The sequence below is a fragment of the Aptenodytes patagonicus genome, chromosome 1, assembly GCF_965638725.1.
Source record: "Aptenodytes patagonicus chromosome 1, bAptPat1.pri.cur, whole genome shotgun sequence".
Lineage (NCBI taxonomy): Eukaryota > Metazoa > Chordata > Aves > Sphenisciformes > Spheniscidae > Aptenodytes > Aptenodytes patagonicus.
This window is the reverse complement of record NC_134949.1, coordinates 199,631,755-199,656,504: the sequence shown is the minus strand read 5'-3', so window position 1 is coordinate 199,656,504 and position 24,750 is coordinate 199,631,755. Positions and strand designations below refer to the sequence as shown.

General features: G+C 37.0%; 1 protein-coding gene across 15 annotated transcripts in view; it reads right to left on the bottom strand.

Moving 5' to 3' along the window:
* The window catches only part of POSTN (periostin), a 38,496-nt gene that overhangs the window by 13,255 nt on the left and 491 nt on the right, over positions 1–24,750 (bottom strand). For all 15 annotated transcript variants that reach the window (XM_076364208.1, XM_076364210.1, XM_076364212.1 and 12 more), the window contains exons 2-16: positions 23,448–23,546; positions 16,005–16,069; positions 14,548–14,705; positions 13,738–13,902; positions 12,746–12,892; positions 9,952–10,093; positions 8,545–8,757; positions 8,253–8,387; positions 7,238–7,386; positions 6,558–6,694; positions 5,671–5,801; positions 2,884–3,014; positions 2,612–2,714; positions 2,179–2,246; positions 1,550–1,595 (exon numbers count right to left, since the gene is read on the bottom strand). In XM_076364208.1, the coding sequence (XP_076220323.1) occupies positions 1,550–1,595; positions 2,179–2,246; positions 2,612–2,714; positions 2,884–3,014; positions 5,671–5,801; positions 6,558–6,694; positions 7,238–7,386; positions 8,253–8,387; positions 8,545–8,757; positions 9,952–10,093; positions 12,746–12,892; positions 13,738–13,902; positions 14,548–14,705; positions 16,005–16,069; positions 23,448–23,546 (1,889 nt within the window). The remainder of the gene's footprint in view (positions 1–1,549; positions 1,596–2,178; positions 2,247–2,611; positions 2,715–2,883; positions 3,015–5,670; positions 5,802–6,557; positions 6,695–7,237; positions 7,387–8,252; positions 8,388–8,544; positions 8,758–9,951; positions 10,094–12,745; positions 12,893–13,737; positions 13,903–14,547; positions 14,706–16,004; positions 16,070–23,447; positions 23,547–24,750) is intronic.

Genomic DNA, 24,750 nt, shown 5'->3' with positions numbered 1-24,750 from the left:
GTCTGACATTGACCTCCCTTCCTTCAGTTTACAGGCATTGCTTCTCATGCTACTCTCACTGGCCGTGGGAGATAGAATCACAGAATAGCTCGAGTTGGAAGGGACCCATAAGGATCATTGAGTCCAACTCCCTGCTCCTCAAAGGACTACCTAAAACTAAACCATATGACTAAAAGCATCGTCTAGACACTCCTTGAACTCTGACAGGCTTGGTGCCGTGACCACTTCCCTGGGGAGCCTGTTCCAGTGACTGACCACCCTCTCATTGAAGAACCTTTTCCTAATGTGCAGTCTGAAGTTCCCCTGGTGCAGCTTCATTCCATTTCCTCGTGTCCTATTGCTGGTCACCAGAGAGACGAGAGCAGCACCTCCCCTTCTGCTGTTCCCCTTGAGGAAGTTGTAGACTGCAATGAGGTCACCCCTCAGCCTTCTCTTCTCCAAGCTGAACAAGCCAAGTGACCTCAGCTGGTCCTTGTAAGTCTTGCCCTTAAGACCTTTCATCATCTTGGTCTCACTCCTCTGGACACACTGTAATAGTTTGATGTCCTTCTTATATTGAGGCGCCCAAAACTGTACACAGTACTCGAGGTGGGGCCGCACCAGTGCAGTGCAGAGTGGGATAATCACCTCCCTTGACCGGCTAGCTATGCTGTGCTTGATGCACTCCAGGACATGGTTGGCCCTTTTGGCTTCCAGGGCACACTGTTGACTCATATTCAACCTGCTATCAAGATAGATTATTCCATTTTTTTTTCCAAGAGTCTTTTAACTTCAGTGTGTCCGTTCTCAATTTTCAAAAGCCTAATGTGATGGTCTCTATTTCTACTGAGAAATGTGGGTAGAATCCTATAGAAATTTAATCATCTGCTTAAATTCATATTCCCTCACAAGCCAATGCTTCAGCAGGATCTTTATCTTCTGACAGTTTGCTTCAAGAGGTTCTACTTTATATGCAGAAACTAAATGCAAACCCTGAGAAAGGCTGCAGGAGAGCAAAAGAGGTTCCTTTTTTACATTTACTCCCTAAAGAGAAAATGGTCAGAACAACTACCTCCCATACAAGCCTCATATTTGCACGTATGGGAAACAGGTGGAACAGGTACACTCTGGAAGCGTTTATGAAAAAGAAAGCATCTCAGTGCAGAGCTTGGTCAATGCTACATCTTGGTGAGTCAGTACAGTACAATGTTACGTCTTGGAGAGAGAGGCAGTATAACTCTGCTACACACCAAGCACTGAACCTTGGCTAAAAACTGAAAAAAACAATCTTTTCCATATGTATCTTGCCTACCCCAAAGAGTTTGAACAGCTTACTTCAAGGTTACTTTCCTGTCACACATCTGGAAAGGGAAAAAAATACATACAGTAGCACAACAGCCAGAAACATTCTACTTCGAGTCTTTCTCTTCCTGTGCTTCATTGGCACATCTTACTTTCCCAGAAATTGCTTTCTTCTTGATTGAAAAAAAGATCTACAATTCAAGATTAGAATTGGCAACATTTAAAAAGCAATCTCAAACCCATCTGGAAATATTTAAAATGAACTTACTGTAAAACGTCAGTGGAATCTCTTTGAAGGTACTATCACGAACAAACTATAAATACAGAAAAGTAATTTTAAAATTTAAAAAAAGAACACTTGCCATCTAGTTTCCTAATGAGTGTGGGTAGGATTCACTGCCTCATTGATCTAAAAGTTAGGCTATGATATTTGCCTAGGTCCTCTCATTCATTGTTGAAGGAGAATGTAATCTCAAGAGGATAGCTGAGATAGATAAGGATGCCTATTTTTCTCCACAGGCTATTGAGGCTGGTGGGTTCAATGACATAGCAACTTAGCCACACAATATTTCTTTCAAAGAGGGATTGTCTCAAGGATTTAGAAGTGATTTATTTTGCTGGAGTGATAAAGTATACCTGAACCAAAGACCAGATTTGGGCCAGGTCCCATTGAAGTTATCTAAAAGCAAATATTCTACAATTATTTGGTGTTGAAAAACATAAATTCTAACTATTGAGTGCAGTGTATCATTCATTATTATATTTGGGTAACTGAGAGCTATTGAATGTGTTGTCTGCTGAAGAAACAGAGGGGCCAGAGAATCACTTATGAATTATAATGTACATGGTTTCACAGATCCTGCCAAAAAGATGAAGGGATCATTATTTAAAGAGTACCTTGATTTGAATATACTTAATCAACTTCTTCAGGATTGTGAGCAATTGATCATTTCCAACAGGCAGATCTGATAAAGAAATAGACATGTAAGAGGAAACATACATGTGTTCATTTTACTTTCATTTACAGTGATTAGGAGATGTAGTCACTCTCAAACACTCACACAATCTTGTACTTGTACATATACATTCTTCCATATTAGTGGAAGATGGCCTACAGCATCTTGTCTTCCATATACTTCTTTCACAGAGTTTCAAAGAGTTGCCATGGTTTCAAGCAAGGTTCTTCCACAAAATGAGTAGTGAGGTGAATTTTCTGTTTCTTATTCCATACAGGAATTTCTTTAAAGGAATTAACTTTAAGTTATTGCACCTACGTAACATGTAAACAGATTCAGAAGAGTGTGTATAAATTCCATGAACTAATACTCGCCTGCTGGATATAGGAGTTTATCAATAACATGAATGACACCATTGGTTGCCATGAGATCAGATTCTCTTGATTTCAGTTCATTAACCACAAGAGTATCATTCACCTGGTAAAGGATGAAAAGAGAACACAAGTTATCAGGGACATTAAAAAACGACCCCAAACCCTAATATAATATTCAGAGAAATGCATCCCATTCTGTAATGTGGATATACACGGAATGTCAAATCCCTGTCACAAGGCTGCGTCAGGGAGACTGTTTTTCAACACTTAACTGTTTTCAAGTAGAGTTTCCCTCCTTGGATGGTTTTAAGAATGTTTGTCACACCAGGCTCAAAGCCACTTGCAATGAAAACTCCTTGTGTCAAGTGGTAAAGAAGAATATTCCTGAGAGCATTTTTGTCTCCTATTTAAAAAGAAAAGAAAAGTAGGATTAAAAATTAAATGGTAATGGATAGTTCTTTCTGGAAATTCTAAGGATTCACACAGGTTTGAGCCAGAATTAAGCATAGTATGAATGAAACCACCATGAACACATACCATTTGAATTTGTTAAAATTATGATAAAGGGAAAAAACCAACCATATGACAAAAAGGCACCCAGAATATAATCATAAGGATGCTATGAGAACTCCTATACAAAAGAACAGAAAAGCAGCCAGCGTTTTCCTATTTTTCTGTATTATTTTCTCTTAATTGCTTGCACCTCTAATCAGAATTTTTTGCCCTTTTCTTAAATATGCTCCGCAAATCATTTGCAAACACATTAATTTCAGGACTACTAAGCAGTCGACAATATCATATTTCACCAAGCTACAAGATAAACTCCAGCCTTAACATTGTTGCAGTTAAAGGGAAACATAGCTAACAATTGATATAATTATTCTCTTATGGAAACACCTCTCTGAGATGACTGGGGATAACTCACAACTCTTTCTATACAGACATCTTTTCCGATCTAGGGCAGGAGAAAGTTGCTATTTACTTCAGGCAGAAAAGAAGGAGTCATTTGGAGTTTTGCTTTTGTCTGTTCTTACAGAGAACAGACGCAGCTTGGAGAAGTTGGGAAAGGGGAAATAAACCCTATTCTAGGGATGACTTCCGTATTTCAAAGTTTGACATTCCTATTTGGGAAGAAAAGAAAAAAAGCCAACATTTTCAAGACTGTCCTAAAAAGGAAATGGATTCTGGAGCCCATGTTAGTGTCCTGACAGGGCGCTCTGATACTCTGGGTCCACGGAGGTTCAGAGTCATAGGATGGGCTGTAGGAATACCCACAACCTCCCCAGGAGACAGGGTACCAAGCAGAGGAGTTTTAAAACACATCTGCTTGCCAGGCTGACCATTCCTTTACAAGTTTCATATTAGCATTACATGCTGATATTGATTGTTATTAGGAGTTTCAGCCTTGATGAAACTGCAATGGAAATACTGTCTGGTTATAATTTTTTCCTGGTGTCTCTTTCAGTGAACGTTTTCCTTTTTCTGCTTTTTGCTTTGATCACTGATATTACTGCAATTCACTTTACTACTGAAATGTAATTAAATGCTCTTTTTTCTTCCTACTAAAATTAGCACTGAGATTTTGTGGCTGGACCATTCATAGATAGCATCAAGTTACATACAAAGCCTAAACATGGCCATTCAAAAGCTGTTTTCACAAACTATCAGATTACCTTTGTTCTATGCCACAATGGTTACTGGTTAAAGTAATCTTTGTTTTGTGTCTTTCTTACAGATAATAAAGTATTTTTTATATTCCTTTAAAAAATTACATATTTTAAGGTTTAATTTTTATGGAGAAAGCAACATAATGTCTTTAAAGAAAGACAAGACAGAATTCCAGAAAGTAATCTGACACAAAAAATGGATATTCTGTTGCAAAAAAATAATGAGGGTAAATTAAAATCTCATCTGGCAAGGAAAGTAAGTAGAAACTGAGTCACAATGATAGGAAAAATTAGTACATAAAGCCCCTTGAAAAGCAGAATGAAAGAGACAAGCTTAATTTCATTTTATAGCTATCTAATGTTAGTCATTTAAGCCATCAGTTAATTTACTGTTAGTGACTAGAGACACACCACACCAGAAGGTAATTTAGACCACTATCATAACTTTAAATGGCTGAAAAGATAATTCAAATTCACAGTGCCTCCTTCGTGAGTTAAAGGCTGTATAGAGCTGGGGTTGCTGCTTAACAATGCTCTGAGCTGGACTCTTTGAAGTCATTAGGGATTCATGGGATTTGGCTTCATGTCTTCAAACTTTGATCTGAAAAGTGCAGGGACGGAAAATGTGACTGACCTTCTGGATGTGAGATTCAAGACAACCACTCCTTCTGCACTTGTGCACAGGCCAGATTCACATTACTCTCAAATAAAATAAAAATATTTATAGTGCTGTGGCCACAGTCTACCCCTCTAGTGGGAAATTCTGTGGGAGATTTGAAGTATTCACTGTGCATTTCTTCTCTTATGGAAATAAAGCATGACATTAAAGAAGCTACTTTTAAATCTTGTGAAAAATCTATATAATTCAAGAATTTAAAAGTGTAAGATGAAAAGAAATTACATAAATTGGCATTTAGCAATATATATTCAATATTTAACTTGTAGAGCACAGGTGATATCAGAGCTCACTGGGTGGAGGCAGAGAAGAGAAAGGAAGAAAGATAGGAAAGTCAATACTATGTATCTATTGATGCAATGGTCACAACTAGAAAAGAAACATGATAGAAGAGACTTTTCAGTTTAAAAAAATCTATAGCAAGGTTGAATGATAAAAAGTTGAAGCTAATTAAATGAATGCAGATTTTAACTGGGAAGGTAATTACACCTTGGAATAATATATCAAGGCTTGACATTTAAATTTAAATTCAGGTTGGATGCTTTTTTCCAAAAAGGTATTTTCTCTGTCCCCCAAGAAGGAAGTAATTTAGGGAATTCTTATGACCTGCTCTATGCAAAAGGTAAATTGTTTTATCAGACAATAAGAAATGCACTAGCCACCTTTCCCATCGATTTTACCTTTGCTTATATTTCTCGTTTTCTTATGGTACTTACTTATCAATATATCCTTATCGTCATCAGTCAAACCTTTAAAGGCATCATTAGTTGGAACAAACAGAGTCCATTGTCCAGGACGTGACAGAACATCATCTAAATCTGCAGCTTTCACCAGACTGAGGAAAACACTGTTTACAACAAAGAGACAAAATACAAATATATTCTGTTGAAATGTAGTAACTATACTTCGGTCCAGGCATTTAGTTCCCTCATTTTTTCTGATAGTGCATCAATCTTCAAACACTCTCACTATTTCCCAGAAATAAAGACAGTGGAGGAGGAAAATGAGGGAAAAAGAGACAGTCTTAAGAGTAGCAGACTGAGGGGAAAAAAGGATTTGAGAAAAAAAGAAATATTGGCAGCCTGGATCAGAGCAGAATTCATCGAATAAAAACCCCACAGATAAAGAGGTGAAGGGAGGATGCCAAGGGTAGTTGCTCTCTCTAAGAGTATTGAGATACTTGCAGGAAGGGGACAGAAATATGTACTGGAAGGGTATGCAATCATGCTGCACCCATATGGAATTGTACTACTTGTTAATTAAACCTCCAGACTCCACTGCATTTACAGCTCTGGATGTATCATCCAATCCCTTTTGTCCTCTTAATCCTCTCATTCTGGTGTCTTACTGACTCCTATGTGCTGTAAACAACCATTCTAGCATAAAGTCTGGGAGCCCTTTCAGCATACAGCTGGAGAAGAACACTTTTTCTCCCTCCCCCTCCCTCCCCCCCCTTTTTTTTTTGAGGAGGTAATAACCCCTTCCTTGCCATCTCTGCCCCCCAAAATCCAACAACCTACAGTCCACTTTCTCAGACCAGCTGTGCTGTATATACAGTTACCTTCTGTAGGAAAATCTCAGTGCTGTCAAAACTGCTACTCACCTAAAACGCTTATCATTTCTCAGCATTTCATGCAATGTCTTTTCTGCTGGATTGATGATCTGTCTGAAGATGTGAATAAAACCATTCCTTCCTTCTTTACTTCCTCTGACCATGCATGAATTTTCAATACATACAGCCTGATTAAAAAAGAAACAACTGTAGCTATGCACACAATGATACACATTTAATCATATTTGATAAAATGAGCTGGGTCCATACTTCCCAACAGGCTCCTAAATTTAAAAGTAATATTCATATGTATTTCCTACAGTCAGATTCTGTGTTCTTGCCAGGAAATCTGGTATTGCTTGAGAAAGCAAAAGTAGCAAAATCTAGAGTAAGTTAATATGGTGTAAACATTTCCAAACTTGATATTTTTTGTTTCCCTTGAGAATGTTCTTAATTAGTTCTAAAAACTAGCTTTAAAAATTTGTAATTGTGTAATTTGGAGTGCCAAATCTGGAATCCTGTTTTGTTTTCCCAAAGAGTCTTCCATGCAAACAAAGTTCCCGTCGATAAAGATTAGATTTTCATTTTTTCCTAGCTTAAAAGCTTAAAGATTTTTTGCTAGATAGTCATAATGGTAAATGTCAGAGATTTCATTCAGCTTTGTCTTTTATTCTTTCATGATTCTTCATTTTCATTGGGATACATACTGTTAGAAAGCCCCATTCACTTACTGTGCGATACACAAAGACTCTAAGCAGTTTTCCTCCAATTGTCTCCAGTTCTTGTCCATTGTACAGTTCGTTGAGCCCAACTTTCACTTTTATAATGTGGTTCTGCAGGATCGTTTTAAGAAGGCGTTGATCCATCCTTAAGGTGTCATCTATAAAGCCATTTAGATATTAATGTATAGTGATTTGTATAGTGAATTTTCATTTAAATAAGGTTAACTGTGGACGCTATATTAAAAGACCATGGAAATACGGAATCTTTCTTTGAAATGTTTGAGTTAAGGCTTGGACAGATCTGTGTACACAGAAAATAAATTGTTAAGTAGTTTCTGCAAATTGCCATTCCTTAAATTCAGACATAAACTTTTGACATAGCCCTGATTAATTACTATAAATAATACGGCAGATGATTTATATGTGGGCCTGCTCCATCTTCTGAATTACTGCTGAAGTTCTTATTACAACTTTTCCTTTCTGCATGTGCACCTTAAAACCTTTCCAAATTTGCTTCTGTGGTGGTGAGTTAACACTCAAATTCTTTGGGGAAGGGCAGCATGCCCATGTGGTCACTTCTGCAAATACGTAAACACCTGTTTATATATTTGTATCAGTTTCTCTCTGCTTTACTGTACTGGAAAATACCAACCTTCTTGTAGAAATTTTTGAGAATAAATAAGTTGTGAATTTAATGCAAGTAATGCAAAGATTAAGGGAACTGGCAGTTCATTAATATCTTTCCTTTCCCACAATCTGTCTGTGCATATTTTGTATCCTATTTTAGTGACACTATTTCGATTAACAAATGATACCACTAAAAACAAGCTGTGCAGCCTGGTGGTTAGGCTTGTTTTGTCTTTCTGCATGGTATGCATTTCAAAAGGATGAAGTATCTGTTTCTCTACATCTCTCTTTCCTTGGGACTTAGAGCAAGTACTGGGGCTTATTTGGAAAACTGTCAGGGTAGCATACATTCTTGTTTATTTTGACATTCAGAGCATAATCTTTTAAGGCTACTAACCTGAGAAAGCACCATTCAGAGGTGCCAGGAGAGTGTATTGTCCTTCTGGTCTTAGAGAAGATGCCAGTCCTAGCTGTGCCACCAGTTCTGTAAAAGTAGTCTGCTGGGCACCCCCAAGCTCAATTACTTGCTTGGCTGCAAATAAAGGAATAAGAAAAGGTATTTTAACACAAAATTTATTCCCTTTCCTGATTTGGATTCTCCATGCTTATCCACAATATATTTGAGGGAATCTAGGTAAGATTGTAGAAAACCTCTTCAGTGTAAGAAGTTTTTCATACACATCACTGACCAGAATCAGGAATTAGCACTTCATCAATGAGGTGGATAACGCCATTGCTTGTCACAATATCTTTGCGTTTCACCATCTTCACTCCATTCACAACCAGACTTTCACCATCACAACCAACTTCAACTGTGTTTCCTTCCAAGGTTTCATAGACAGCTCCACCTGTGATGGCTTCAGAGCACTGGAGAGTATTTAAAATATGGAACTTCACGAGAGCTGTGGATAAAAAAGCAGGAAGTTCATATATAGGTGTTTGGACACATATATTCATATATATATATAAAATTCACATATAGGTGTGGGATAAATTATTACATCTACACTATTTTTAATACTTTACTAGCTTATCTAGCATATTTGCTTATTTGCACTCATCGATTCTTTATTGAAAGTTATTTATATGAGAATTGATACTATAGGCCTCTAAACAACATCTCTGGTCAAAAATCTTTGGCATCCCTTATATTATGAAAACTATACTGGTTATGCTGCGATCTGTGTGTAACAGAGTATATAACTTGGTGACTGCAGATTATATGCTCCAAATGGACCTCTGAGTAGAGAACTCTATAGGCTATGCAAAGTCAGCCCCAGATTTATATTTTGTTATGCCTTACTATATAAGTGAGATTCAGTATACTATCCTCTGTGGGTACCAAAAGAATCAGCCAAAAACTCCTGGAAGCAAACTGAAAAAAAAAAATAAAAAAGCCACAACAAAAATGGCGTGTTATTTCAGGATTCCATTTTTAGCCATTGTCTCACATTAAAATTAGCCCAGATCCCTCTTTTCACCATTCTCCATTGAGATACTGTACAGTGACTTAATCAGGCTATAATGAAATGATGGAGAGCTTGTTTACTGCAGTGGAGCTCCTAAATGAGAATAGAAATGTAGCCATCCATTTCTTAGTGGTCCATTACATTACTGTTCACATAACAGACTGATTCAGTTATTATTTAGTTTTATTGTAGTTCTCAGAAGAATAAATGTGCTGACTGTTATGGTTTGTCAGAATATATAGTATAAATTCAGTTCAACTTGCAGGGCAGAACTTGCCTTTTACAAGATCATGTCCTTTTTGTATGAAAAAGCTGTTCATGGGAAAGCTATGACATTCAGATAGCCCTGCATTTCTAGAGGCAGGAATCTCTATTGGAACTATGTAGCTGACCTATTAGAAACATCAGTTTGCCCATATAGTCACAGTTTCCTTTAAACTGTTTTGGAAACTAAGTTTTCAGTAAATTTGAATCCTTAGGTAGCTGGAAAAATCAGAGACAGAAGAAATAACTCCTCCTATATGTATTAAAGTACAGGCGCCTAATTTCAGAGCTACTAGGATAATGTAGTTTCTACCTCCTGATCTACTCACCTGTATTTCTCATTTGCAAAAAAAGGTTACATACCTTCAGAAGCCACCTTGTCACCCATGATCCTTTCTAAGACCCCCCTTGGAAGTCTCTCAAAAGCTTCATTAGTAGGAGCAAAAAGTGTGTAATGACCAGGCCTTCCAAGAATATCCAAGACATTTGATGTGATGGCAGCAGCCTAGAAAATAAATTTGGTTTTCAATGCTGGTTATTTAAAATATTACCAAAATACATTATCTGTCTAGTTTCACCTAGTGCCCATAGGTACTTTAATGCTAGACTGAGATCAGTGTTATAGAAAGATGAAAAAATGAATTGACAAAGGAATAGAAAACTAATTTTGTGGGAAAACGTGTTTTGCTATACTGAGTTACTTCCTTAATTTAGCACACAGTAATCAATAAATTCTAATAGAGGTGACAACAGGGCAGAAATTTTTATTATTATGGCCTGAATTTTTAAGTGACAAATGTGAACATATCGGTTTTGATAAATTAGATCAAAGCAATAGTCTATCAAAGCTAATAATTTGTCCCAGAAATAATAAAAAAATGTATCACAGGTGTATGACTAATTTGATTAAATACAAGGAGGAGGTTTTGAATCACAACAGGAGGCTGAGGGGCGACCTCATTGCTCTCTACAGCTTCCTGAGGAGGGGAAGTGGAGAGGGAGGTGCTGATCTCTTCTCCCTGGTAGCCAGGGACAGGATGAGTGGGAATGGCTCAAGGTTGTGCCAGGGAGGTTTAGACTGGACATTTAGGAAGCATTTCTTTACCGAGAGGGTGGTCAAACACCGGAACAGGCTTCCTGGAGAGGTGGTTGATGCCCCAAGCCTGTCAGTGTTTAAGAGGCACTTGGGCAATGCCCTTAATACCGTGCTTTAACTTTTGGTCAGCCCTGAAGGGGTCAGGCAGTTGGACTAGATGATCATTGTAGATCCCTTCCAACTGAAATATTCTATTCTATTCTATTCTATTCTATTCTATTCTATTCTATTCTATTCTATTCTATTCTATTCTATTCTATTCTATCTCAGGCTTTGAGGCCAGGAAAAATTATCTCCAGGTTTTTAGTCCCTAAAATGTTACTCAGTTCTGGACATTAAAAAAGTAAAGTTAAACACAACTAATGAAAAATTCTCTACTTTCTGAGGTGAGGTAAGAAGAAGAGGTAAGCAGTCTGAACTAAACAAACCCCAGTTCAATATTTTTCAAAAAAATATAATTTCCCTTTTATTCCTTAAAGAAATCTTCTTAATTTGCTTATAAGTCTCCTTTGTACAGCCTCACAATTTGGGTGTTTCCATTATTGGATTAATCCTAAAAGACAATACTATAACAATATGTATTTCTTTGGTGGCTGCAACCTGTCCTCATTAGAATCAAAGACTGAAGAAAAAGAACAGTGCAGGAAAAGTAATCAAAGATATTGTGAGAATGTATGATGGATTAAAATGGTAATATGATAGAGTATGCCAATATAAATTATGAACAGATTTGCTAGAAAAAGAACATATGTAAAATTGAACACATATGGACTTGAGCAATGAATTTGCTGAGTTAAATATGAAATACTATTAGCTCAATGTAAGACAGAAAGATAAAGTGCATATGAAACTGGCAAACTGGAAGATGAGAATAACCATCCTAAAAGAAATGTCGTATCAGAGTTTCAGGGCTGATTTTGCTTAATGGTTTCATTAGCACATTTGCTTTTGGAGCCAAAGTCATTAAAGCAGTATGAAGTGCAGAAGCACTCACACAGGAATTAGCAGGTGTATGTGCTATAAACAGAGACTTCACCTTTGAAAAGTCAGAAAGGCAGAGTGCAATGTGATGCAACTGAAACAAAAACAGGCACGATGCTAGCATGTATCCTGGAAGCCAGTAAGTTTTTTTCAAGCAGAGTTAGGGAGGTATGCAAGTTAGTATAAAAGAAACAAGTAAGACCTTATATAGGATTAGGTGAAAATGTCTGCTTACAGTTCACAAAAGTTAAACCCAAATAGAAAAGATACAAGAAAGAGTGCACAGGAAAAAATGAAATAGAGAGGGCTTCTTTTTCAGCTGGAGACTAGAAAGGGTTGGCTTTTATATTCAGTTTTTTTAAAGGGATTAAATGATGTGGTTGCCTATAACTGTCATGGACCGGATTTGAGGGATTGAGAGGGTCTTTTCCACCTTTATGCCTCTGCATTTAAAATATTTTTTTGTATTTATTGAAGAGATAGAGAAGGGAAAAGGACAACAGCTATTTGCAAGACCATGGCATATTTTTTTAAACATGTGCAGCATGAAATCCCATTACACTAAGCAGACACAACTTCTAGAAGAAGGAGAAATTAGAAACTTGGACAGAAAAAAACCTGTTTCCTCTCTGAAAGAAAAATCCTACCTACGTGTATCTACTGGTGTTCTGAAACTTGCTATGAGTCAGCTTCTGGAATTTATTTGGGGTTTTTACCATTTTCTATGATCCATTTTGAAATTATTCTTATTTATCTAGCACCAGACACTCTAACTAATGCTCACATGTTTCATTACTTCAGTGCTTGAACAGAAGACACACTTTTTTATGTACAGGGACACATTCTGTCCTACTGATATGGTCTTATTTGTCCACAAAAGACCAGAAGCAGACTCCTTATGTAAAATATACTTTGCCTTTTTATATAGCTAGATTAGCAATATTAGCTGGAGTTATTAATTTAATTTTTTTCTATCTCTTACTGAACTAACCCTTCTTACTTCCAGGTATCATACACAAACAGAAAAGAAAGAAGAAAAAACTAAAAACCAGAGAAGCATTTTTATTTTTGTCCACTTACTCTGAGAGATGAAAGATCATCCTCGACTTCAATGAAATCTTGAATGGTATTTCCAACAGCAGTCAGGACACGATCAATGACATGAACAACACCATTGGTAGCAATCTGGTTGCCATGGATGACCCTGGCACAGTTAACAGTAACAACCTGTATTTGAAGAATCAAGCAGTAGAAGATTAAGCATTAATTTGATCATATACTTAGAATCTGATTCTTAGAGATTGGCAATGTATGTACTGTACATTATGTATTCACTGTTGTTCTTTCAGTTTTTGTTTTAAATTTTAAGTAAAACCTTGTAAGATTTGAAAGGCTGACTAAGCTTCTGGAAAGCTAGCAGCAGATTTATTCAGGCTACATTGATTTCATATCCATGTTTCATTTCTTATTGCGATTATTCAGATTTGTTTTGCATATCTGGTTAATACGGTGATTGTATTGGCTTTTACTGATGTAAACTGTAGTCCAACATAAACATTTTGATGCATTTAAGGCAACAAAGAAGAGCAACTTGACTGAGATATTTCTAGCATTTATAAAAAGGAATTGTTTTCCAGCTAAATAATAGATGTGTGTCCCCTACAATCTTAAATGCTTCTACCGTGAGCGCCAATTCAAATAAAAGATCCGATTTAATATTATTTTGTAAACACATGAAGATTAGTAGTAGATTTTGCTCTCAGTTTTATTATGATCATATATTTTGGCCATAAACGGCTTTGTCTTTTAGGAAGAAAGTTCATTCTCATTTGAACTTCAATTTCTAAACAGCAAACAGCACATGCTCATTAATTTTTTCTTAGTGATTAGTCTACACAGCAGACAAAATTTCTTCAAGAGAAAATTTATTTATTTTTGTCAGTGGCAACTGACTTGCTAGATGTTAAACTTTCTATAACCTATTTTCTTAGCTATAGAAGGAAATAAAGGAAAGACTAATGACTATAACTGAATAATTATATTAGGGAAAAAAAAAAAGAGAATAGACTTACCCCATTAGGATAATGGTTAATAAGCAGTTTCTGGTTATTATACATAGACACCAGATTCATGCCATTCTTAAGATCTTTTGTCAACATGCGTTTGTTTACCATGTGGTGGTGGAGAGCGTTATACAGTTCAATATTTACATTGTCAACCAAATTTCTGTGAATTTCCTGAAGAAGAAAGGAACTTAATTAATTAGAAGGTTCAAAACATTCTTCCAGTCAGAAAGTTGTACATATTGCTTTACCTTAACATGTGCTTTCAATATATTCAACAATGGATATTTCCTGTTAGGAGACACGACTTTGATACGTATCAGTCTGGCTCTACTTAAATGATGCTTTAGTCTGATTTGCTCACAAATGGAAGACAAGAGGTCTCATCGCAGACAAGTCATTGGAGGAGCTTTGATTCAATATTTATTTAACTAAAAACATTACTAAAAGAAGGACACCTGAATCACTGGCAAATTACAATTATACTCTACATCATGCAATTGCTGGAATTCCTGTCAGTTTCCAAAGTTATGCTAATAACACTAACAATATTATTAATTGTCATTCAAGTGCTTAAATAAGAAACACTTACAGTTGCTTAGTACTCCTGAAAATAAATTCAGACTCTCTAGCTTCAGCAATGTACGTTAAACATGCAAATTATTTTATAATAACTTGTTTAATGTCCTTTTATATCTAAAATATCAATATTTTTTCTAGTCTACCTTATCATAGACTAGCTGTTGCAGCTAAAACAACATTAGCTGAAAGAGAAACACACTTTAATACATGCATGCGCGCACACACACACAGCCTTACTGAATTTAATTGTTCCCAGGCTTCATTGCTTGGTGCAAAGAAAGTGAATGATCCTCGTCCCTCAATCTCTTCTCTCAGCTTTGATATATCAGAATACTGCTGTGTGGACGTAGCTCCCACAATACCAAGTGTACCATATACATGATCAATAGGAGCAACTAAAATAAACATGAGATAAGAATACTGTAAACTCTTCAGTCAGTTTCTCACAATCAAATCTACTCCATTTCTTTTCATTGGACAATAGTATTGCCTTTCTGAAACTGTTTAAATCAATATTAAAACAATGTGTTGGATTACAATTCCATTGTCAACATACTCAAAAACCATCTAAATGCATCTGCTTGTTATTTATTTTTTTGGTTTGCTTAATGAAAAATTAGATCAAAAAACCAAATATTGTAATGTTTTCTTTAGATGAGTTGTCTTGTTTTGTGCCAACCCAACCTGAAATAGGAAGTAATCCACTGAGGACAGGAGTAAATTCCATCTATAATCAACAAAAATTTCAATGAAGTGGGTCTCATTTGGTCACGGTGCACCAGAATTCTTCCTGTGAGGCCTCTTTCTCTTCTTCCAGTGTGTGGTTTGTGCATATATTGATTCATCCAGAGAGTAAGAATGGCCATAGTCTCACAGTTAAAACACTGCTACATGAGAACAGGATTAATCTCTCCTGATTCTAGGCATCTAGAAGTGAAGCATCTGCATGTGAGCTAGTTGTTCTTGGCTCTTTTTATGGTCATGGAGGGGAACGGGCAATTCTAGAGTGTGACTGACCTCATCCTAATGTAAACAACTAAAGTGAGATTAATTCATCTAAACAAACTGAAGTCTGCCTCGGATATGCCTAACTCTATTACTGAACCTAAAAGGATTAGTTCAGCTATAGGGATCTAAAGTTATTTAATATATTCCTTCCCAGATTACTCTTCCCTGCTGCAATTAATTTTATTTATGCAAAGCAGAATAGCACGAATAGAAGAAATCAAGAATTCCTGTCTTCATTTTCACTCCTTCTTAGTTTATTTAAAGCCTATAACACTCTTTTAGTAAATACGGTTCAAGTCTTCTCAGGAAAAGGAATAAACAGAATTTAGATATGCCACACCTCATGTCCTGGGTTTCTGACCTCACTGGTATGCGTTAGGTTATTCTGGGGCGTGATTGGAATAGGAATAAAAGTTCTTCTTTGGCAGCTTTGGGAACTGAAGACACTATCATTCCTCTCCAATCCAGCAACTGGAAGGAGCTGGGAAATTCAACTTAAACTGCATGACCAAATTCAGTGCTGGCTGATTTTTAACTGTGTTAGCTGTATGCAAATGAAGCTGTGTATTCTCAGGCAGTAATTTTTAAAAAGAGGCAATCATTTCTCAAGATGACCACCTTTGAAAGTCTCCTGTGTTGTAATGCTTCTCATATACTGACTCATCCATATGAAAATAAGCTTGTACCTGCAGGACATCCTCTCGTACCATCCATCTTCATATAGCCAGGACAGCACTCATATAAGACAGTTCTATAGGATATAGACAAAAGCACAATTAATTAATACACAGGACAAGTGTATACTAATTTTAGCTGAGTCTAATTTTTAATTTTTTTATTATTAATTTTTCATTGCTAAGTACACGCTCTCCAGGTCTTCATCCCTTTTTTATTATTCAACCTTTTCTGTATAGACTACAAATTGGTTGCATTTTACTGAATGCAAGGCTTTTGAATTTACAGAATGACTGCCATCATTAAGTTTAAGTGCTAGGAAGGAACATAGGAGGGGATGTGGAACTCATGTAGAGTTATTAAAAGATGATGTGACTAGAACAGCAGCTGAAGAAAGTTAATTTAACTGGTCTATTTTGAAAAGATTAGATGGGCTTGAAGAAAGGGAAAAATAAAGAAGGTGAGAACATTGAGAAAAACTGGTGGCACCAGGGTTGTAAAGGAAAAAGAAAAAAATTAAATGAACTGAAATTAAAATGACAAAACTACATGAGGTCACCTACATACTGGATATAGGAACTAAACAGGTATTTAGGAGAAGGTCCTGTGGATTGTATGGTGATAGAAAGAGGGATGGCAGAACCTCAGTATTCAAGGAAGACTGAAGAAGTTCAGGAATGAGGGAGAAAACTAATTAAGAATAGACATTAAAGCAGGTTATAGAGAAGGAAGTCACTAAAGACTGGATGGATGGACACAAGGGAAAGTTCACTGGTAAATGTAGTGAGGATGAAAACCAGACTACAAGAAATCAAAAATAGAGTTAAAAGAGTATGTCATCACAGCATACATAAAATTCAGCAATACCAGGGACCAGGAACTGTTATATAATGATGTCAATAAAATATTCTCATTCTTGAATATGTGTAAGCTATACATAACAGCAAATCAGGGCTAACTGATAATTCTATACTGTAACACTCAACTTAGCATTGATGGTCTTATAAGATATAATGTCTTCTTAATTAATGTGACAGAAATAAAAGGTGTACCATAGATTTGCTTGACAAATTCTCCTCTCTTACAGAAAAGTGCAAATTCACTAGTTATCACAGAGTTGATTTTGGCTCCTCGGGAGAGGGAATGCCAACAAATTATACAATCTTACCAAAGTCTAAAACATAAACTTTAAGACATTAGACTTCAGATATTACTTTTCAAATTGTGGTACACTGTGAATGACAAGAAAAAATTGCCATCATGGTTTTACATAACAGATCTGTTTTTATAGGTGCGGCTGATGTTGGCAGTGCTGGAGTTCTGAACACCAATTCCTTGAACGTTTTTGCTGAGTCTTTACCACTACATTCCAGCTTTTAATTTGTAGACTCTTTGGTGGCAGCTGAGTATACTTCTCTCATTTTTCATAAACTAAAGCTGACAAAACATTAACCACAAACACATTAAAATGAACAGCTTATTCAAATGAAAAGTTGACTTAAGACCTTCAACATCCAAATTACTTGAAGAAATTAAAAAATGAAAGTAGACTGGAAGAACATTAGCATTACAAAACATGATTTTAAAAGTGAGGATTATAATTCCATAATTGACAGCAATCTGATAGAGCTGGTGAAGATTAAAGAATTTAAAAAAAACCCAGATAGTCTTTCATTTCTCTGTGCTGTGAAAATATTTTATCTCCATTCCCTCATATACATGTATACACGACATATTCACCGTTCTGCTATGTGCATCTTTTCAACTGAGAAGCCATATATTGAAAGTATTTGTATAGTTCTTTTTAATACATCTCTTTCTTTAAAGCAATTCACTGAATGGCTATTTCTTGGGAACGCAACACTAGCATACAGTTTAGGCTACAGATTTTCTAACTAATGAGGAAATTAACCTTATACTCTTCCTCCTTGTTACATCCCTGCCAGAAGCCAATAATGAAAAAAAAAAAAATCTGATTAAAGAAAACTGTGTAGTAGAATAAGAGTCAGAATATTCTCCGAACTGTGTGAACTGCTTTGTCATGAGAAAATATTTTTTCCTTCCATGGAATAGAAAATATCTCCCCCTCACCCCATGAGCAGCTATGAAAGGCTGCAGTCTTAATTAGCTTTTGGGAAAAGGAAAGAGGAAGCTGAGTTATAAGCATAGACTAAGACACAACAAGTTTAGTCTTCTTACCATATCCAACAATGACACAATTAATGAAAGGCAGAAAATTGGCTGAAGAACATAGTTAAGAAAGAAAATGCTTCTTCAGCCAAGCATTACAAGATCAGTGCCTTTTTACCATGTAACTTGTTATGTACAGCCCAGGCTTTTTTAAGTCATCAAGGGTTACTGTAAATTCCTACTTACAGTATTCATGTTCCCTTACAGTTGACTGCAATTAGAAGGTCCATGTATCAGCTGTGCTCAAAATGTAGTGAGGAAGATGGAATGGGAGAAAAGGGGTCTGTATGGAGGATCCCAAGATAAGGTTATAACCAGATAAAACTCAGTGCAAGATGGAGTTCCTCAGCACCAATCCTGTATAGACACAGTACACAGGGGAAGTACCATCTCACACCGTAAGTTATCCTCATCTGTATCTCCCTACTAGTTGAATATAAGATGGTGCCCAAATGAAGAAAGCAGTAACTGAGATAACAAGCAATGCTGCATTCTTGAGTTTTTTGGAGGTTTTGATGGTTTTTTTTGGTTTTGGGGTGGGTTTTTTTGTTTGGTTAGTTGTTGGGGTTTTTTTAGCACAAAGTTATTCTGACCTCATCCAAATGAGTATATTCCAAAGGAAAAAGGGGCAGAGCAACACTACCTTATGTCCTTGTTATTCTTGGCTAACAGAGCCAGTTTTCAGTTTATTCAGATCAGCTCTGTGACTCATCTGTTTCTACTCCTTGCTGGCATGGAGATAAAATACTGCAGAGAAACAGTGGAAAGACTTCTGGTCCAATAGACTTCGATTTTGGCAAACCTTTAAGTTGCATCCCAATTGGAAATTTAGAGCAGTGGTTAGGAAGCGTAAATAATAAAAGCATTCTTAAATTAACATTTTATAGATCAAATATACAAGTTAGGAAGGACTTGTTAACATGGAGATATTAACGTGAGAAGAGCCATTGTCCTGTGGGTTAACATTCTTATTACAGTAACCTCTTTAGTCATGTCTGCATTTCTGTTTTGAGTACACAGAGTATAAAACTCCCATTAACAGCTAAGACTAAGTTATAACAGATGCTCTATTAACAGCTACAAAAAAACCCCGCAGGAGTTCTATGACTTAACTTACTGTCATACACACTGTTTTCTCCCTCTAGCCTTGCTCTGTGAGTGCTTGTACAATGGTAGGAGTGTTAAAAGAGGAGGGAGAAGGTAGGTGATAGTTTTATATAGACTCTCACGCCCATATCCACCCAGCCCCACTGCTCAGTGTCTTCATATGGTTGGCTGTAGCAGGCTTCTTGCTTAGGGCCTTACACAGGCTCTGTAAAATGTTTTACAGCTTACATTCGTCTAAATTCTAGTCAGTGAAGAGAATGAAGTCACCACCTGACTTTAGTTCAATGAGTCCAAACTGCTTACTGCTTCAAACTATTTTTCCTGACACATGAAGGTATCTATTGCTACATAACTCATTTTACTTCCGGATCTCAGCAAAGTAATGAATTCCCTGTCAGATTTGTGCTGAGAGCAGACTTTCTCTTGTGGGAAGACATGACATCTATCTAGGAATAAAACCACAGGAGTAGGTTGTTTTCCAAAACTGACTTTGAGAATATCCAAGTTTCAGTCTAAGTCATTTTCAGGAAATACCCTTCTTCCCAATGTGTCTGCAGTGGACTAAAATGTAGTGCCAAAGAAGCCAGTGGTATGGCAGACTTTACGCATAAGGTTAAGTATCTTGGATGACTTGCAGCATGTCCACTGAAGGAAAAGGGAAGTCAGTATTATAATGCCACCTGGAGGAGAAGGAAAGATTCTGATAAAAAATATAAACCTATGGGTCCTGAAAAAATCGAAGGTAGAGGTGGGGCAAATGACCACACACAGTCTACTTTGACTGGAAATTGATCATTATTACCATCATCAAACGCATACAAATCTGCAATTTGTATGGAAAATGAGTTCTAACCTGTCTGGATTTGCTTATAAAAACAAAGACAAAATCAAAATGGGAGAGACTGGTTAGGATTCCAGACAGTCAATTAAGTTCCAAAGCAAATTCTGGGGATTTAGAATAATCAGATTGCTTGTCTGGGTAGGATGTTCATTATGATTTGCACGACATCCACTCGAACTTACTGCTGTTACTTTCTTCTACCTCCTTAAGTAAGTAATTAGTAACCAATAAAGTTTACAATAGCAGAAAGCTTAGGGTGACAGCTTGGCCCATGAAAATCAGGTCTTTTACTCAGCACTGGTGGGGCCATGGTATCATTCTTCATGTCTAGACTGACTTTAGAGTTGAGACTTCAAAGCCATGGCAGTGCTTGAAAGGCAAGACTGTGTTGGAATCAGTGTCTCACTGTATCTGAAGTATAACTCAGCTCTATTAATTTATGGTATGCAGTCAGAGCACTGAAAACATCTTCTCAGAAGGAAAGATCTACATCTTTTCTCAGTCTTTCTCCTAAGGATCCTTTCCAACACTGTGTTATGACATGTAGCATCTTTCAGGAATCTCAAAAAATGCAAAGCCTCTGACACCTAACAGGAGCAGTAGAAACCACAATCCAAGCCCATTTCAGGTCCTTGCCTGACTACTATCTGATTTACATGTCTGATTTTAACAGTGCAAAAATCATTACTGGAGGCATTTTTCTCACATAAATAATCATTTGGGAGTCTTAATCAGTTTTAAAATAATAAGTATAGGGAATAAGTATAGGGATCATGCTCAAGAAGAACTATGAATATAATTTTTTGTCAGCCAGGACAGTTGAACCTGCCGAAAAATGAAACAAAATGTAAAGCTGGCTTTGAAGAAAAATGAAAAAAATAGATAGGAAAAGGATACTTTTTTAAATATGAAAGTGTCATATATGTAGATGCACTGAAGAGAGCATGAGAGGCTGTAGCCATATTAACACTGCTGGTGATGCATGCACACTCTGCATCATTTTTGTGCCCCCCCAATTCCCCAGCACAAACCCAAATCTAATTCTTTGTCAACATAGAATTCTTTGAATTTCTGTAAAGAACTGTTCAATGAATTTCATAGAAATTTACAAAGTCTTATAGTTGCAGTTTTAACTTAAAAGTATTCTGTTGGTAAAAGCTCACTTGGATTCAATGTGAGCTATGTGTAACTGTTTAAAATCAAATATATATCCCCCCCCCCCCCCCCCCCGAATTTATCATTGTTTCTAAATTTAGAAACACTTTTTTAAACTTGAAGAATGGACTGGAAAATGTGGATCCTATTTACTCATGACTTTAACAACCAGGAGAATAAAAATATGACTAACTAATTGCAAATTATCAGTCATTTCTTGTTCAAGCTCTCCTTTCTAGTTTATTTAGTGAATTATTGTTGATTAGAAAAACATTTTCAAGAGAATTTAAGAGCTTGTTTACAAAGAGAGTCATCTTCGACTGGCTCGTGTTGCTAACACTGTGGATATTTTTCTTCGATATTAACCTCTGTAAAGGAAGCCTTTGGCACAGCAACAAAAAATCCCTATTCCACATTACATCAACATCTAAAACAGTGGTTGATGTTAATTAGGAAAGTTTTAAATACAAATCTTACTTTAGAATCATAGAATCATTAAGGTTGGAAAAGACCTCTAAGATCATCGAGTCCAACCGTCAACCCAACACCACCATGCCCACTAAACCATGTCCCTAAGCGCCTCATCTACACATCTTTTAAATACTTCCAGGGATGGTGACTCCACCACTTCCCTGGGCAGCCTGCTCCAATGTTTAACCACTCTTTCAGTAAAGACATTTTTCCTTACATCCAATCTAAACCTCCCCTGGCACAACTTGAGGCCATTTCCTCTTGTCCTATCGCTAGTTACTTGGGAGAAGAGACCGACCCCCACCTCGCTACAACCTCCTTCCAGGTAGTTGTAGAGAGCGATGAGGTCTCCCCTCAGCCTCCTTTTCTCCAGGCTAAACAACCCCAGTTCCCTCAGCAGCTCCTCATAAGACTTGTTCTCCAGACCCTTCACCAGCTTCATTGCCCTTCTCTGGACACGCTCCAGCACCTCAATGTCCTTCTTGTAGTGAGGGGCCCAAAACTGAACACAGTATTCGAGGTGCGGCCTCACCAGTGCCGAGTACAGGGGCACGATCACTTCCCTACTCCTGCTGGCCAATGGAGTTAAGTTCCTCATACATATAATTTGCACCATGCATCAATATAACTTAACATCTTTATGTCTTAGGGCATACAATCTCTCAGTGACTATTCAGATTGTGTACTTAAATATTACTTGGGCATTTGGAAGAGTTTTATAGGCTTTCACTAAGAGACTCCTAATACCCTAAGATAGAGTTGCAACTGAAGCCTGGACTCCCTGTTCACTCAAGCCTTTCTGAAAATGTCACCCCAGACCTATTTGGACCCTGTAAGAGAATAATGGGAAAATAAAAATAATGATTTCCTGTGACAACTGCTGAGAAATTTATCCAAGTAATTGCATAACAGCAAGAGAAAATGTGGTACACGAGAAAAATATTAGTTTATTGTATTGGGTAAACAATGTCAGTTTCTGTTAAATTACTTAATTCTAAGTGAGACAAGTGGGGCAGACCAAGTTCAGGACTGGGGTTTTTGTATGTGTTCACACTCTGAAGCTGCTCTATGGCTGACGAAGCAGTAACAACTTTAACAATTTGTCACAGAGAAAGCAATGACTTCTGTTCTGAGAAGAAGTGACAATTGAAATATACACACAGATTCCAAAAGAATGCCAAATTCACCCAGATTTAATCTGTATCCACAACCATATTTTGATTTTTTTTTTCTTTGTGGAGAGGTGTGGTCTGAGCACACAGCTCTGCTGGGTAGTGCTGAGTTCTTTTCACAACTGGCCTATTAGGTTCCTCTGTGTTTCTGGGTAGGTCACTTAATATATCTCTTTGTGTTTAAAATAGAGCTATGAATACTTAACTTAGAGAAGTATTGCTGAAACTAATACTTTGAAGCCTCTTAAACATAAAAAAGACTATATACTATGCTGTCATTTTCAGACTTTCCACTCCTTTTGTGATTATTTTTGGCAACAATTATTGGATCAGTTATCCAGGTGGTTTTAGAAGCAGCTAAAGAGAAGCTGTAACCCTGTAAAATTATGAACTGAATTCTTCCTGTGTCTGCATTTGAAACAAACAGTTAGCTTGTGTCTGTGAAAAGGAGAGTTTTCTAATCGTACATTATATTATCTCAATGAATGAGGAATAGTTTTGAAACAGAGCATACTTACGCTTTCTTTCCGCAGATGGCTCCCTGGTACCAGTTTCTGCAGGTGCTGAAGTATTTCTTTTTTGTTCCCATAACTTGCTGAAGGGCACAGACATTTGGGCTATGGGTGGGAGCAAGAAACATTTTAAAAAGAATTTTCTGTACATCTTTGGAAAACTTTTATATAAAATAGTGGCAAATACCATTTCTGTTGAGCTAGAGTAAGAAATGAACATCTGGCTTCAGTTCCCAGGGCAGGTGTGTTTTCAAGCAACCACAGTGCCAGTTCCCGGGACTGCCCAGCTGGGTTCCTCGGCAAGCCCACCCTCCCAACAGGGACAGAAGATTCCCCTCTGTTCTGGTTTGACTCTCTGATGGGCAGTGATCGCCAGCTGTGCCTAGTCAAGTCTCAATATGCCTTATGTTTCTCCCTTCCCCCTGCAAAGTGAATTAATTACCAGCCGCCAGGGACTGAGCTGTGAATACCATCAGGCTCTTTTCATTAAAGTTTTTGTCTTGTACACATCTGTGCAGCTGAAGGTCATGGGGAGATGGGGAAGAAAAGTGCCTTGTTCTTTATGTAGAAGGAAACCCTGTCTTCTGTAAATCAATCAGCTATTTTGATTACCAACCATTTGGAGTACCGCAGGCACCTAAGTAAACATTCTGGGAATTACTGGGGACCAAAAGGTAAATTGGCATGTAAATAAAAGGAGTCACAGATTTCAAATGAGGAATACTTTTTGCTTAGCATGGTAGTGTACAGAAGAGGAGTTTCTTAAGGGCAAATTCCATGGAGCAAAGGCATTTTGTCACTAATTTTTATACTTCTACAATTAAAAAAATTCATCAGTTCAAAAGTTAGAACACATATTTTACATAAGTGGGAAGCCAGTGAGGTTTTTTATTTGAAAAGCTCAGTGTGTGTGTGTATGTGTGTGTGTAGCAGGCAGAGGGAATTCAACAAAGAAAGATAGGATGGCAAACAAATCTTATTCACAGAACATTTTTTATTTAAGAAGACTGAAGGAAAATATGTTTAGACACATGTGTCTCCCTGACACCAGCTCTTCAAATTATTTCCATGTCTCCGAGCAGCCTGGCTTGTAAGCATTGTCTTTTGGGTACCCTGCCGAGCAGCTTGCCGCATTGCTCTAGTGGGAACAGAAGTTTTACAAAGGGCCCCCAGTATATATTCCCATGTTAGAAAGCATTTAAACAGAGTTCATTAGGATGGAATAAAGAGAGCAAATACTGTGGCATAGGTGTCAACTCTATTCAAACATTTGAAAACATATATTAAACATATCTGACGTCCCATTACA